Here is a 16,296-nt window from a genome sequence, read left to right on the forward strand (position 1 = left end):
CTGTCCCCACAGTAGAGGGGCTCCAGCCCTCGCAGCATCTCTGTGGCCTCTTCTGGCCCCGCTCCAACAGGTCCATGTCCTCATGTTGGTGGCCCCAGAGCTGGATACAGTACTGCAGGTGGGGTGTCACCAGAGCGCGGTGGCTCCGTGCTCGGGGAGGGGAGGTTGGTGAGACCCCCGTGTCCCCCCGCAGCCGGGAGATGCTGCTGGAGGGGACCGGTGGCTCCCACGGCGGGAGGGGGCGTGGCCAGGGCGGCGTGGGCGTGGCCACGGCTCTGGAGGCGTGGCCACGGGCGGGATGCGGCCATTGAGGGGCGGGCTTAGGGCGGGCCCGGAGCGTTTGGGGGCGTGGCCTGACCTGACGTAGTGACGTAGTGACGGCGGTGGCGGCGGCGGGTCGCTGAGGGGAAGGAGCCGCCATGGCGAGCCAGTCGCAGGGTATCCAGCAGCTGCTGCAGGCCGAGAAACGCGCCGCCGAGAAGGTGGCCGAGGCCCGAAAGCGTGAGTACGGCCCGCTCGGCCTTGCCTTACCCCAGCGCGGGGGCCTGAGGCGGCGGGGGGGCCCGGCCTGGCCTAGCACGGCGCGGCCGCGCCGTGCTAGGCCAGGCCGGGCCCCCCCGCCGCCTCAGGCCTTGTCGCCTCAGGGGATCGGGGGAAGCCGCTGGTGCGGCCCCGCCGAGCGCGGAGGTGCCCCTGGGGTGCAGGAAAAGGCCGAGGCTCGGCAGCTGAGGAGCGGGCCGCCGTGCCAGCGGTGATACCCCACCCCCCCCACCCCGCTTCCGAGCCCCTGGGTCGGGGATGGTGGTCCTGCCTGGCTGAGGAGCCATGAGCAGCGTTGTGGGGCTCGCCCCCGGGGCTGTGAGGGGCGATGGGGAGCGCAGTGGGCCTCCAGCGTTGGTCTGCACCTCCAGACCTGTCTACTGCGTGAAGGTGTGGAAAGCGAAGTCGGATGCACCCTGGAAGCAGTGGGGAGCCGTGGTACCAGTAGCTGGAGAGGCCTGCAGAGCTCTTGGAGGAGCTTAGTGATGCCTGACCCAGTGGGATTACTCCCTAGGAGACCACCATCAGAACCCTGGCTTTCATGGCAGCAGGGTCTTCAGTTGGGGGATGCTTGTGCTTATCTGCGTCTTTCCTATCTTTTAAATTAGATTAAAATCCAAGGCCAGGCTGGAGCTTTGAGCAACCTGGTCTGGTGGGAGGTGGCCCTGCCTGTGTCAGGGCATTGGAACTCGACGATCTTTAGGGTCCCTTCTAACTCTAACCATTCTATGATTCTATGAAATTATTTTTCTTCTTTATGAAAACAGTGTATTTCCCTGTCGATGACTAGATATTTTATGGAGTTGAGAGTGCTAGTCCTTCGGGATCCAACTTAGCGTTTCCCATTAAATGAGATAAATTCAGCTTAGAGAGATCCTCACCTTTAGGCAGTTTAGGAGTTTTTCCTGCTTTAAGCACGTTTATTTTTTTTTTCTTAAACGAAGCCACACTGTGTTGTAGTTCTACCCGCTGGCAGTTTTGCAAGAAGTAGAGTGTTGGAGCTTGCTCTAATGATGATAACCTTGGCGGGGAGGGTGTGCTGGAAAGTCCAGGAGGGGAAGTTAAAGCAGTAGCCAGTTCTTCTATCATTTGCACAGTTCGCCTGAGACAAAACTAAGACTTTCTTCTGTTCTTTCTGCTGTATTCCTTGGGATCACTCAGGGGTGTTGCACACGCACATGAGCAAGGCCAGACCTGCAGGTTGTCTATTGTGTCCGCTGGCTCAGAGAACCTCTCTGTTTCTTACTGGTGGAAGCTCATTGCGTGGTGAGCTTGGCGATGGTTCGGGGGCACACAGGGCAGCCTTGTGCTCCTGAGGTTGGCTAATATGGCAAAGCTGAAGGGGTTGTGAGGGTGTGCGATGCCCTGCTGATGTCTCCTACAGAAGGAGCTGCTGCAATAGCAAATGCTACAGTGATTGTTCTGTGTCGGGCAGCTGGAGAGGTGTGGGGAAATATGCTCTCAATAATTCTTTATTTCATTTGGTATGTCCTTTGGAAACAGGAAAGAATCGGAGACTGAAGCAGGCCAAAGAAGAAGCCCAGGCAGAGATTGAGCAGTACCGCCTGCAGAGGGAGAAGGAATTCAAAGCCAAGGAAGCAGCGGTTTGTTTTCTAGATCATTCCCTGTTACCTGCCTAGCGCCTTAGCCTTGTGTTTGGGGTTACTTGCCCTGAGAGCAGCCCTAGTGGTATGAGATGTTGCTGGAGGAGTACTTCCCTAACTGCCTTCCTCTGATGCACGGCCACGTGTTATGGGGGAAAAAAAAAAAGTGGAAGTGAATCAGAACATGGTGTATTGCCTCTCAACAGCCAGAACTATTGACCGGCAGCGAATTAGCTTAATAAGCTCGTGTACTGTCTGGTGCCCTGATGGGTGGCAGCCTCTCGACCTGCTGTATGTAGCAGTGTCAAAACCAGACCAAGCTCATCCCTCCTGTGACAAGCTGATTTCTGTGATGCCAGTGTAGGAACCGCTTGCCTTGTAGATGCTGTGCTCTTGCTGAAGCAATTCTAAGGCTTTTATTCTGCTCAGCAGTCTTGCCTGCTGCATCCCAAGGGATGTGTGTTCCTTCTGAGCAAGGGGAGGGATTCCTAAAGGGTGCACGACTGGGACCCTTCACCTGCTGAGGGCTGTAGCACAGTCAGGATGTTTCCACTGCCCGTGTGGCCCTGTCGGTTCTGAAGTCTTCAGAAAATGACCTGGCAACCCTCCCCTCTATCCATGGTCTGCTAGCAAAATACCACCTCCTCTGTTCTGCTGCATGTCAGTAGGTCTAGATTAATATTTTACAATCACTTGTTAGCTTGGCTCACTAGGTATGTGGTACCAGGCAATTCCAGGTTGCTTCTGGGGCGAGAATGGCATTATAAACTGTGAGAAACTCCTAGCTGTGCACGTTGCATGGCACACAGGCCTGGAGATTTTTATACAGATTGTCCAAAGGTAGAAGAAGGGATGATCTGAAGGCTGCACTTAAACTAAATCATGGATATAACTTTTTTCTTATGCTGTTTAGTACAGTAGTGCCCGGGGGTTCCAGATTCCAGTCAGCAGTAGAGCAGGACCTTTTATTCAAGTCGCTCTTTGCTCTGATGCTCTAAATTGGTAGATTGTGAAGTCTATGCTCTAAAGTGATAGATAATGAGTAAGAGAGGATAAAAGGCACGGGTTGGGGGTGAAATACAAACTTGGACAAGTTTAGTGGGAAATCTGAGCAGAAGATCCAACAGTACTATTTAATATTTGATAGTGCAGTTCCTCCCTCAGCAAAGATTGATGGTTGAGATGCAGTGAGACAGTCCAGAATAACAAAATACAGAGCTGGGCGTAGCGTTCTCTCTGTCAAACTGCTCACGTGAACTTTCTCTTTCCTTTACTATTCGTAGGCGCTTGGCTCTCATGGCAGCTGCACCACTGAAGTCGAGAAAGAGACCCAGGAAAAGATGAGCGTGATCCAGCAGAACTTCCAGAAGAACCGTGAGGTGGTCCTCTCCCAGCTGTTGTCGCTAGTGTGTGACATCAAACCTGAAATCCATGTGAATTACCGCATCAACGGGTAGTAGTGGAAGAAGGAATGAGCATATTGGGAATGCTGGTAGTAACGTCTGAGCTTCAGGTGGAATGTACAGCTCTTAGCCATACCTTAACTGTTCTTCTTGTAAATGTGGTAAATTATTTCAGTGAGTCGTAAGTCATCGGTATCTTGTTGGAGTTCTCTTAGTTTCTCTCTTGACACATGGATTCAGAGCTTATTCAAACATTAAATGCCCATGTCTCAAATCTGTGCTAAGTTATTAAATATATATTCAAGTTGGCACATTAATGCACCCTGTTTATCTGGATAGTATTCGGTGAGAGGCTTTCCTGGGGGAAGCAGAGAGAGAGGTGCTGGCCAGGTTGAAGTAATTGTTAGACCTGTGTTACTGTATTCTTGTTGACCAAAATGCGTTTGTCAGTGTGGTGTTAACCTTTGTACAGGGGCTAAACCTTGTAAGAAGAATTCTCTGGCTGTACAGTGCTGGCTGACGATTTTCAGGTGCTTGAGTTTCTCTGTATTGAATATATCCTCTGTATATTCTGCTCTTAGCTTGAGTTACGAGTCTGGCACTATGACACTTGAAAAGTAAAAACACTTATTTAACTTCGAAGCCTCTAGTCAGTCTTCTTGTTCCTGCTAACTCGGGCTGAGAGTGCTGAAAGGTCTCGCTGTGTTGCGTGGGAGGCTGGACTCTGAAGAGTGAATATCAAGTATTGACAAAAGAAAGAGTAAGAGATACAGCAAATGTCTGAAGGTCGCAGCAGGTAAGTTAAAAACCCATTACAGAGCTCCTCCTCTTGGCTCTGGTCTGATGCTTTACCTGCCAGATCATTCTGAAAACCTTCAGGAACAAATGTTCTTGTGACCATTAGGGGAAATAAAACATTGCCAGTTCACTAGAATAGTTTGATAGCCAGGCGCTGTGCGGTAATTATCCTTCCTTTAGTCAAATACTGCACTGCTTGTTTATTCCAAGGTCATGCTGTATCCTCCAGCATCCTGCCATACCCGGGAACGGTGTGAAATAAGTGTGTTGGGATTGTGCGTCACTTTCTGGCTCTTTAATCAAAAGTACATATGAATACATCAAGAGGCTTCATGTTTCAGTGGTTTCTTCCTCTCTCTCTCTCACCAGCAGAATATTAAATGTCGCTTTGCTTTTTTGTTGAGTTCAATTGAAGACTTTCTGCAGAAAAGAGATCTCAGTGAGCGCCTACCTCATCAGCAGTTGGGGAATCTAAGCAAAAAACCTTATTGATGCCGTTCCTTGAGACAGAACATCCTGTATCTATTTCCCCGCACCCTCAGCGTAGCGTGGAAAAGCCTCTCAGACCTGTAGAGTGTGTGATGGGGAGGGAGGGAAGCAGGATGGATGGGAGTCGTAATACAGGAACGAGCGCCCGCCTGCAGTTGCACGGAGCAATGAAAGCGTAGACCGCTACGGTGTCTCCTCTTGTAATACTTTATGGTGGTGTACTGTTGTTCTGAAAGGAGCTCTTTAGGAATTCAAGCTATTAAACTGGTTGTAAAATTGAAACAAAAGCCTCTTGCAAAGTCAAATGTGCCAGGCTGGGGGAAAAGCCAGGGCGGTACAAGGGGAATGGGATCAAAGCATTTTTAATCAGCCTGGTCTAATGATGAGAGGTGCTGTGGCCTCATAAAAGGTTGCAGCCGTGCTAATTCCAGTCTGTCCTTTGGAGACGAAATGTTTCTTCCTGTTGAGAGCAGGTGCTCAGGCTCCAGCATGATGCTCCTGAGAGAAGACCTCTTAGCTCCAGGCTGCAATTAGCAATTTTCTCCAGTTTATTTATTGGTAACAGACTGCTACTCTGTCCAGGAAAAAACATAGCGTGCGCCCCACTTTCTCATGTTGGTTCCTAAGTTTCCCTTTGTTAACGAGGACTTTCTATCCTTGTTCTCTAGAGCAGTAAGAAGCAGGAGAAAAAAAAAACACAAACCTTCCCTGATTCTTTCCTCTTGGCAAAAAGTGGTGTGAAGACGCTCCCTTTAGAATGTTATGTTGCAAGAATATCAATTTTCTGTAGTATTTCCCTGGAACTCAACTGCTTAGAACTGCCAGACTCTAACTTTGCACGGAAGTGAGTGTTTCCAGTGACTGCTCTCCAGGAAGGCTGGCTTTGTTCGCAGTGTAAATGTTTGGTTTTAAATTGAGATTCTCTCCCGCTGTGGTGTTCTGGGAAAGGGAGACCTGCAACCCTCATGCCTGAGCCAGAAGAATACTCTGCGGGGAACACTTTTCTCCTGAGGAAGGTATGGAGTTGGACATGTGGCTTCTTGCCTCCAAAATTTGATTTTTCTAGACTTTCTGAAGCAAGTTTAATTAGTAAGAGTGAAACCTAGCCCAGCTGCTAGTACAAATCTGTCTCCGAATTCTCCCTGCTGCTGATCTCCATAATTCCTTGTGGATGTGACCCCGTGTATACGAGCCACAGCTCGCTCTTTTACCGCAGAAAGGACCAGAACCTGCTTTGGGCACATACATCGCTGTGTGATTCCCTTAATTTGAGCTCTCGTCCCTGGAAACGCTAGCCGACTGCCGGGACGGAGGGACTCCTGGTGCTGCGTGGAGGTGAGAAGTGGTCAGCGCTTGCTGTGACATTGCAGGAACAAAAACAAGACACGAGTGGCTGCTGCTGTTGATTTCTCCCAGTGAAAACTGCTTGTAAATAAGCACTTTCTCCTGGCATCGACACAGACATTAGGATTTACACTGTGCAATTTGGCTCCGGTCACATACAGCTCCATCAGCTGTGGCTTCTACTTGATTTTTGTGGGATTTCTTTTCAGACGTTATCTATGTGTTTATGGAGTCGATGCATTTCGCTTTTAAAATGCCGCGGAGAAGGTGTGTAATCTGGAGAAGCACCAGATGGACAAATGGCTTATTAACACCAGGATGTGCGTGTCGTCGGGATGCAGGAGTACAATTAGGACACGCGTTCGTGCTGCTTGAAGCCAGAGCTCAATTTTTAGGGCCCGTCTCTGCTGACAGGGCTCGCTCCCCTCTTGGCTCACGCTGTTCGCTCTGAAGGTCGGGGTCTCCTTCCTGCTGCCTGTTTCAGCCAGGGGTCAGAGAGCTCAGCACCCCTCCGGGAGCGGGGGGCAGAGGGGAAATTAAAGCCCTTCCATCCTGCTCAGATCTGCCACCTCTGCCCTGGCTAATGGTGCTGGGTGTTTTTTTTGGTTGGTTCAGAGCCAGCATGGGTTTGATCCCGTGTGTATTTGTTGCAATTAAATCTAAAAACATGCGAGAAAGGTCTAGTAATGGTCAGGAGGGATGAAACGTGTGTGGTGATGGCGAGGGGGGTACCTCCCTACTCATTCCCAGCCGGGGTGATCCCAGAAGGGGCTTCAGGAAGCAGGCAAAGGGCAAGGCAGTGCCGTTGCTGGGAGAGTTGTGCAATGGCAGGGGAGCGTGCTGCTTCGTGGTAATTCCGGTGACATAGGAACAATTATCATTTAATTATTTTTATAGGAGCATTTTCTGTGATAAATTTAAGTTGTAATTTTTTTTTTTTTTTTTGTTGCAGAGAAAGTGGTTTTTCCCCTCCAAAAATCCGCCCCCTGCCATTTTTCCCCTTCCTCCCTTTCCAGGGTCCAAACAGAGAGATAAAGGAGGGAAATCACCCCCAGCCCCAGGACTCCAGGAGTTTGAGAGAGCTTTCATTAAGAGGGGAGCAATTCTGACTGCCAGTGCTTTATCACAAATTCCCCCGGCAGCTTGATGGGGATGGTTTCAGAACCGCAAGAGAGGACCCTGAATTTCCCTGGTGCCGTGGCTACTGCTGAAGATGGATGAGCCGTTCCTCGCTCTGCCCCGTGGAGACAGGCTGCAGCTGGACAGTAACACAAATGAATCATTCAAGGTATTCCAGTCCGAATTTGGTAACCTTAAATTCCTCATTCTGGTTTTGTGATGTCCCTACACGATTCCTGATGATCTTTGATAAAGACGGGGCTTTGGGCTCCTGCTGTTTTCCCCACCCGAGCCCCAGAGCAGGCAGGGCTTGCTGGCAATAAGTAACCCCACAGAAAATCCAGCAGCTCATGGGCTGCGAGGCAGCTCGTGGGAGGTGTGAACAGCGAGATGGGGTGTCCCAGCAATAGACGGGCTTGGTCTTATAAAAACAAACCCTAATTTTGACTGACCTAAATACTCTTGTGCTCTCTTGCCATTCAGGTGTACCATCACACAGTCCCTTCTGTAGGTTACCAATAACTACGTAAAAACAATGCTGTTCCTCTTCCTTCTGTATGAAAACTGCTCATTTTTCCTCTTTGTCTCCTTTTTCCTCATCTGGAATCTCTTTCCCTTTTCTCTGACAGCACTAGTTCTTGCGTTAAACCATAATAACAAAGTCAAGCCTAGAACCCACTGATCCTAGCGGAGGTATGGGATACTTCAAATACTTCAAAGTATTAAGAGAAAACACTATAAAGAACCCTCAAGATCACTGTTTTGTTGGAGAAGTTCCCTAAACTAATCCAAGAAAGGAGCACAATGTAATTTTTCTTAGAGGTTGAAAGGAGAAAGTCCTAATTTCATGCAGAAAAGATTTTATCTGGGGCTGGCATAGGCATAGAAAATAAATAGGTATTGAATTACATTCGGCTGTTTCAAAATAATCTAATAAAGCATCTGCTGGATCAATAGCTGAATCATTATCCAAGGCACATCGCAAGCTTTCCTTTTTTTAATTTGAGATGCAAGAAAGAGGTCTTTGCATTACCATAATAAAAAGAATAATACTTTAAGTCTTCACAGGAAAAAGGCAAAAGTAGAGGGGAAAAAAAAAAAACAACCAAGATCCACACTTTATGCCTTAAGCAAGTGTCATTTTTCATTTGAAACATGTAATTTAGGGATATCGTGAAATAAAGTTTTTTATATCTAATGACTGTCAATCTGTCAGCTTTGCTGAGCTGTTTGACAAAAAAAAAAACCCAGCCTAGAGTCCGTGAAAGATGACTTTTTGTGCAGGAAGAGAGGGGAAGGGCGAGACAAGGCTTTCAGCTACTTTCTTCTCCTAATTAAGGCTCGGTGGGAAAAAAAAAAAGACGATGGAACAGTTATCCACTGAAAATGCAGCTTCATCAAAAGAAAATGAGATCTGCTCACTGCTGCAGCGTGCACGGACTTGGGTAGGGAGAAACTGCTGCTGGATGCAGATCCCTGCAAATAAAGGAGGGATTAACAGTGAGGTGTTATCAGCCTGTCAAATAGTGCAAAAAAAAAAAAAACAACCCACCAAACCAAAACCAAAAATGTACTAAATCATGGAATAAATATAGAGAGACAAGGTGGTCTTGGGAGTCAGAATAGGAAAAAGCAGCCTAATGAGAATTTGTCTCTGTATTTAAAGCAGCGGGAGTGGTGAAGAGTGATTTCAGAAAGAATCGTAGAATGGTTTGGGTTGGAAGGGATCTTAAAGATCACCCAGTGCCACCCCCTGCCCTGGGCAGGGACACCTCCCACCAGACCACGTTGCTCAAAGCCCCGTCCAGCCTGGCCTTGAACCCCTCCAGGGATGGGGCAGCCACAGCTTCTCTGGGCAACCTGGGCCAGGCTCTCACCACCCTCACAGCAAAGAATTTCCTCCTGAGATCTCATCTCAATCTCCCCTCTTTCAGTGTCAAACCCTTCCCCCTCATCCTATGGCTCCCCTCCCTGATCCAGAGTCCCTCCCCAGCTTTCCTGGAGCCCCTTTAGGGACTGGAAGGGGCTCTAAGGTCTCCCCGGAGCCTTCTCTTCTCCAGGCTGAACACCCCCAAATTCTCTCAGCCTGTCCTCACCGCAGAGGGGCTCCAGCCCTCGCAGCATCTCTGTGGCCTTCTCTGGCCCCGCTCCAACAGGTCCATGTCCTTGCTGTGCTGAGGACTCCAGAGCAGCAGAGGGCTATGATATCGAGATACATAATTACATTATTAAGGTAAGTAGAGGGGTATGATGTTTATGATATTAAGAACGTGACAGAGGATGGGGTTGTCCCCAGGAACAGGAGGTACCAGTGGGTACTGTCAGTCTGGGAAAACACTTCAAATAGCAGAGGGTGTATTTTTTCCTGGAATCAAGTTCCCTGTAATATATTCATTAATGCAGCGTGCTGGAATAGGGGATATGGTTATAATATATGTCCAGGGCACCAAGCTGGGAAGAGGTACACGCAGTACAGAGGAGGGAATTACAATTCAAAAGGATCTTGATAAATGGGAGAAATAATCTGAAACCAATAGCATGAGACTCCCCGAAGAGGAGTTTAAGGCTGAACTAAGAAAGTGAAATCAAACACACAAACCCCCAGCATTCTACCACCGGCTGTACAGCGCCACAGAAATTGGGAAGATGAGGGTGAACCCCCCCCCCCCCAGACTCGGCAAACGTTTTGCTTTTGAAGTGAAGTCCTATTGATACAAGTGTCCTGTGTCAGATGGAGGTGAGAGAGTTGTTCTGCTCAGGAATGTGGCGAGGTCTCCATGTCCTGTCTGGACGCTGAGCATGGAAGAGATGAGAACAAATTGCTCATTGAACAGGGCATCGAAGGGCCCCGGGGGGGTTTGGGACTCATGGCTCGGCACGATGCTGATGGGGAGTTAAGGGTTTATTTAGTCTGGAGTCTCCATCACGGAATGGAGAAGTTTTTAAATAAACCTCTCTGTTTCAAGGAGGACAGAAGTTTGATTTTTCACCCGGTTAACTGAGGCTGGAAGAACTAACCAGCTTCGTTTCAAAAAGGAAAGATTTAGTTTTTAACTGCTTTTTTACCAGGGAGGTTGAGGGGCTGCAGAGCCTCCGGCATCACCACCCCTGGGGTCCTGCTGTCCCTGTGTCCTGGTGTTGCGCCGTTGGGTTTTGTCCCCTGATAATTGTTGGCCCCGGGCGACTGGTTTCACCGTGTTGGAGGGAAAGGTGGGGTCTCATTTGGCTGTGGGGTGAAAGTGTCCCTCGTGAGAAGGCTGTGGTGGGAGCTCAGCACTTCATTGTCAGAGAGGTAAGGCTGGGAAGCAGAAAACAGGCAAAGAGCAGGTGAAGAAGGACAGGGAGACTTTGCAAATAGCTTTGCCGTGGGTTTATGGTAAGTCAGGACTTGCTTCTTCGTAGATACCAGTGAGTGAAGCTCGAGGTGAACCTCAAGCTGCCTTAACTCTGGTTTACATAAAAAAAATCCCCAAATCCCCTGCCATTCGGCACTAGCTGATGATACAGTCGAGACGATGCTTCTTGGAGCAGAGACGCCTGCGTTTTCATTCACTTTCATTTCATTCATTCTCATTGCAATTTTGGGAAGGCCTTAATTTCTAAATCGGGCCAGTTTCAGAGGGTGTCAGCTGGGCTCCAGGAAACAGAAGCAGCTCCAGTCTGCGTTGGGATCCTGCCAGTGTCCTCTTTCTGTTTTACAGTCAAATAATTCCCTATTTCTGGTGAGCCTTTGCCTCTCTAAATTTTTTTTCTAGTTTACTGATTGACTTCGTATTCGCTGTTAATTGCCGTTGTCCAGAAGAGGCTTAAATTTTTAATGCTGGAGTTATGGTAGGGCCAGTAAGAGGTGAGACAGGAATGTTACAGACACATCTTTGCATCTCAGAAGCCCAAATATAAAGGCATAGGTACAAATACAATAAACACAATAGCAACTTATTGTCCAACTGGAATCTACAATGGTGTGCTTATTGGAATACATTAGTTATTGAATATTTTATAGACTATTTTGTGGGGCATGTGGCAACAAGATACCTGCTTGATTGAGAAGATGCCTGGTAGGATCTCACCTGCCTAGCAAAACTGTCAAAATCACGCCCAAAATAAGATGGTCAGAAAACTACCACCTGCCAAAGGTGTCTGAGCATGTGGCTTGATGACTGTCAGGAAGAGTTGGGCTGGGAGGCCCTGGCTCCTTACAACCTGACCTGCAGAACCATCATCTCCTTTGGGCCAGAGCTGCAAGTCCAGGCAGGTGGTTGGGTGGAAAACTGTCTCAGGAGAGTTTGGGTTGGTTTAAATTGCTGTGGAGCTTCCTCCTCGGTCCCTTAGATAGCTGTGAAAGGGATGCGTTGAAAACCTGCAGAGAGAAAGCCTGTCAGTCTAGAAGTTTCTAGAGATTTCATAGAAGAGTTGGAAGGGACCTTAAAGATCATCGAGTTCCAACCGCCCTTCCCTGGGCAGGGACACCTCCCACCAGACCAGGTTGCTCAAAGCCCCATCCAACCTGGCCTTGAACCCCTCCAGGGATGGGGCAGCCGCAGCTTCTCTGGGCAACCTGGGCCAGGCTCTCACCACCCTCACAGCAAAGAATTTCTTCTTAATCTCCCCTCTTTCAATCTAAAACTGTTCCCCCTTATCCTATGGCTCCCCTCCCTGATAAGAGTCCCTCCCCAGCTTTCCTGTAGCCCCCTTCAGATATTGGAAGGCTGCTATGAGGTCTCCCTGGAGCCTTCTCTTCTCCAGGCTGAACAACCTCAGCTCTCTCAGCCTGTCTTCGTAGGAGAGGTGCTCCATCCCTCTGATCGTCTTCGTGGCCCTCTGCTGGACCCGTTCCAACAGGTCCATGTCCTTCCTGTGTTGAGGTCTCTGAAGCTGGACACGGTACCCCAGGTGGGGTCTCAGGAGAGCAGAGGGGCAGAATCACCTCCCTTGACCTTCTGGCCACGTTTCTTTTGATACAGCCCAAGAAGCAGGGGGCTTTCTGGGCTGCCAGTGCGCGTTGCCGGCTCATTTTGAGCTTCTCATCCACCAACACCCCCAAGTCCTTCTCAGGGCTGCTCTCCAGCCATTCAACCTGTATTTGGGATTGCCATGTCCCAGGTGCACAACCTTGCACGTGGCTTGGTTGAACTTCATGAGATTTGCTTGAGCCCACCTCTCCAGCCTGTCCAGGCCCCGCTGGATGGCATCCCTTCCCTCCAGCGTGTCAACCGTGCCACACAGCTTGTGTGTATAAATAGTGTGTAATAATAATAATAATAACAACGTGTAATAAAATAATCATAGTTGTAATAGTGTGTGGCCTTTTTTGCTGCTTCAGAGCAGCAAAACTGGGATTGCTTTAAACTTGGAATTAGCTTTTCTTTTTTTCCTTTTTTTTTTTTTTCCCAACACCCCTCCCAAAGGAGCAGGGTTTTTCTATTGGTGCCGCTGGGATGTGGTGCTGGTGCCAAGATCAGCCCGTACACGCACGTCTTGCTAAACAAGAGGTGTGCGGTGTTTGCGCTGCGTGTAATTATGAACCTTGCTCTCAATTTTATTACCCCCCCTCTTCCCCCCCCCCCCCCCCCCCCCCGAGTTTTGCCTCGGGCATTTTTTTTTGCGGTGAGCTGACAGTGCTCTTTCGAAGCACTTTGGTTGTCGCTTTCTCCCTCTGTCAGGATCCTCGCGGGGGCGAGAAGAGGAGGAAGCGAAGCCAAAGCTTTTGATGAGGAGGGTTTGCAAAAGAACCTTAAAGCTTTGCATGGCCCTATCTTGGGTGGGGATTTGAGCTGAGCCTTGAGCTAGTGACAGCAGCGAGAAGATTTATCTGATTTTTCTCAATACCTGGACGACGTTACGATGGGAGTTGCCAGTTTTCCAAGTGTAACAAGATCCCGTGTGGGTAAGTGGTTTTGGAGGCAGTTCTGCTCCCCATGCAGCCACGTGGTGTAATGAGCACATCGCTCAGTGATGTCTGCAGCGAGCAGGGCTGCGGAAATTCATCCCTCCACAAGAAGAACGGCGTTTTCTCCAGGAAGTGTACACAGGAACTGCAATGAAGCCTTTCCCCCCCCCCTTTTTTTAACTATTTGCTAATTCTAGCAGTCACTGAGATACTCGATTCACTCTGCTCCCAGCTTCCATGGATCCTCTAGCTTTTGGTGAGCCGTGAAACCATGATTCCCAGGCAAAGAAGTCTTTTCTCCTGTGGTCCCTCTTGGCATCATCTCTGCATGAAAGGGAATGGTGTCCTCCAGCAGGTGAAGCTCTTTTGGGGGGGTCTCTCTGACCGTGTCTCCGAGCCCACTGCTTTTATTTGGAGTATGGCAGCTGGAGAGGAAACTTCCACCCTCTCTCGAGGGTTACAGCTTCCCCCTGCATGTTATCCCTGTTTCTCTGTGCTTTAACACGACTTTTTTGCTAAATATACAGTGAGCCTTTCTTAGCCTTGAGTTGTTCCTTCACCTCTTCTGATTTCCCCAGCCCTGTCGTCGATGCTTGGCTCTCACTAATGCATTCACGGCAACTAATCTGATGCAACCTTGGGATTTCTTGAGTCCTGCCCAGCAGATCGAGGAGGAGGAGGAGAACAGCCTTCTGTCTGCGCTGCTTTTCAGCTCTTCACAACCTTTAGGTTGCTCCAGCTCTGGACCCCCACCCTGTGAAAGGTGAGGATAACTCCCCCGGCGGGATCTCCTCCCAACGGCTGCGCCCGGTGGGGAAGCGCTTTTGAGGAACTCTAGAGGGTTAAAACCACGCTTCTGAAACCAGCCTGGGGGGAAAAGTCACATGTGCCAGGGAGATTTTGCAAGTCAGTGCTTGCAGCTTGGGGTAATGAGAGGTAGCGTGGGGGTGTGGAGGCTTCTTGCCTCCGCTGAGCTGCGCCGGGTCCCTGGTCCCCAGGAGACGCAGGGAAGAGAGCGACCTTCTCCATGCAGGTTGGGGCTGGGGGCCCAGAGACCTCCCTGCTCCGTGGTGGGTCGTCAAGGCGCCTGGGCAGTGCAGAGTGGGATGATGGCAGATAAAGGACAGTGAGGAGGAGGAGGAGGGAGCTGAGCTGCCTCCCCAGGAGCACGAGTTGAGCTGGACCAGGTAAGCCTCTGCCAGCTGCTCTGGACATGAAGCAGAAGGACTTGCTGAGTAGGAAGGACATGAGCCTGTTGGAATGGGTCCAGTGGAGGGCCATGAAAATAATCAGAGGGCTGGAGCCCCTCTGCTGTGAGGACAGGCTGAGAGAGTTGGGGGGGTTCAGCCTGGAGAAGAGAAGGCTCCGGGGAGACCTTAGAGCCCCTTCCAGTCCCTAAAGGGGCTCTAGGAAAACTGGGGAGGGACTCTTGATCAAGGAGGGGAGCCATAGGAGGAGGGGGAAGGGTTTGACACTGAAAGAGGGGAGATTGAGATGAGATCTGGGGAAGAACTTCTTTGCTGTGAGGGTGGTGAGACCTTGGCCCAGGTTGCCCAGAGAAGCTGTGGCTGCCCCATCCCTGGAGGGGTTCAAGGCCAGGCTGGAGGGGGCTTTGAGCAACCTGGTCTGGTGGGAGGTGTCCCTGCCCAGGGCAGGGGGGTCACTGGGGGGGGGGGGGGCTTTATGGTCCCTTCCCACCCAAACCGTTCTATGATTCTCTGCTGTTCAGCCAGAGATTGGAGGTGTCCTGAAAGGAATGTCCGTAGCCTGAAGCAGGCAAAGTCACCAGAGGGATGTTGGCAATGCATAAAGAATAAGAGATATAGAGACACAGAGCCTGGGGAGCGCAGGAGATGAGAGGGTGCCCCTTGTGTTAGCACAGCAGGAGGCAGAGGAAGGTTTGGGGGGGGCTGATCTCTAAAAATGGGCAGTCGTTTTGCAGTAAAAGGCAATGGAGCCAAACGAGTCTATGCTGCATGAAGAGGTAAAAGCAAAGCTGCTTTTGCTGCCGAGCTGGTCCTGGCTGGGGAAGGGTCTTTCCCTCCCGCAGCCCCAGGATGGGCTGAGCTCCCTGACCCTGCTGTGCCCTTTGCTGTCGTTTCCTGGGGACTGTCCTCCAGGGACTCAAAGTTCTCCACATCCATGCCAGAGAGCCTTGATTCATCTCTAACTTAACATGACAGCAGCAATGACAGGGTGGTAGGTTTTAATTAGGTTTTCCTTTTGTTCCAGCTGTTTTTTCACTTTCTGCTGCTGGTTTGTGCAGGCTTTTCTGTCTTGTTTTTCATTTTCTCTCCTGTTTGACACTAACCTGAAGGGGTTGAAAGCAAAAGGGGAAAGGAGTGAGAAATCTCACTGTGTGAATCCACCTTTCAGTGCTGGGAGAAGTGCTCTGTAGCACGTGTCTGCCCCTGCTCTGCAAGGAAATGGCTCTGGAAGGGCCCTGCTCGACGTACAGCAGAATTTCTCCTCACCTCACTGGTGATGAAGAGCGGGCGTTGTGCCCATCACGTGTACACACACACACACTGCACACCTCTTGTGCTACGTGTACCATGGCTTCATTCCTTTAAGCGTGAGTTTCCAGTCTTCTGTGGGCTTTTTCTGCAATCAGGAGAGCCTTTTGTGTTGTTTCTTTTGCCTCATTTTCCTCTCCGACAGTCCTTCCACCAGTGACCATCCTGGCTTTGTGCAAGGGGCGGGGGGAGTAATTGCAGCAACCACCATCAGTCACAAATAAAGCAACACTCTTTGGAAGGACTCTGAGGGACCCTTACACCAAGAGACAGCAGCAGGCTCCTGGTGCAAGAGACAGACAGAGCAGAGGTGAAAAAGTAAACGATAGTTTTGAAGAGCCAGCGCGGACACAGCTGAGCTGCAGGAGTGAAAGATAATTGAAAAGTAAACTTCAGAGTCTTCCAAACATTTGCTTTAATAGCTCACGGATCCTGGCAAGAGGTTGGAGACCTACGTCAGCAGCCTTTGCCTGGAAAACCTGTGGGCAGGGTGCCCGCCACGGGGACGTGCCCCGTTGGCATCTCGCACTCTCAGTGGCGGAGAGAAGGGAGGGAAGGACAGCAGGGACCCTCGAAGGCTTCGCTGCTGCCGG

General features: G+C 50.0%; 1 protein-coding gene across 3 annotated transcripts; it reads left to right on the forward strand.

Annotated features, from left to right (window-relative positions):
- The first annotated feature begins 360 nt into the window (after nucleotides 1-360).
- ATP6V1G1 (ATPase H+ transporting V1 subunit G1) lies at nucleotides 361-5,113 on the forward strand. 3 transcript variants are annotated; one of them, XM_074161137.1, is made up of 4 exons: nucleotides 420-501; nucleotides 731-751; nucleotides 2,044-2,144; nucleotides 3,428-5,107. In XM_074161137.1, exons 1-4 carry the CDS (start codon nucleotides 420-422, stop codon nucleotides 3,599-3,601), a joined length of 378 nt encoding a protein of 125 aa, XP_074017238.1. In that variant the 3' UTR covers nucleotides 3,602-5,107. The 3 variants fall into 3 exon arrangements, with proteins under 3 accessions (XP_074017239.1, XP_074017238.1, XP_074017240.1); XM_074161138.1 differs by lacking the exon at nucleotides 731-751 and having other exon boundaries at nucleotides 361-501; nucleotides 3,428-5,113; XM_074161139.1 differs by lacking the exon at nucleotides 731-751 and having other exon boundaries at nucleotides 2,044-2,078; nucleotides 3,473-5,107.
- The last annotated feature ends 11,183 nt before the right edge of the window (nucleotides 5,114-16,296 follow it).

This window comes from Numenius arquata, chromosome 19 (assembly GCF_964106895.1).
Source record: "Numenius arquata chromosome 19, bNumArq3.hap1.1, whole genome shotgun sequence".
NCBI classification, from domain to species: Eukaryota; Metazoa; Chordata; class Aves; order Charadriiformes; family Scolopacidae; genus Numenius; species Numenius arquata.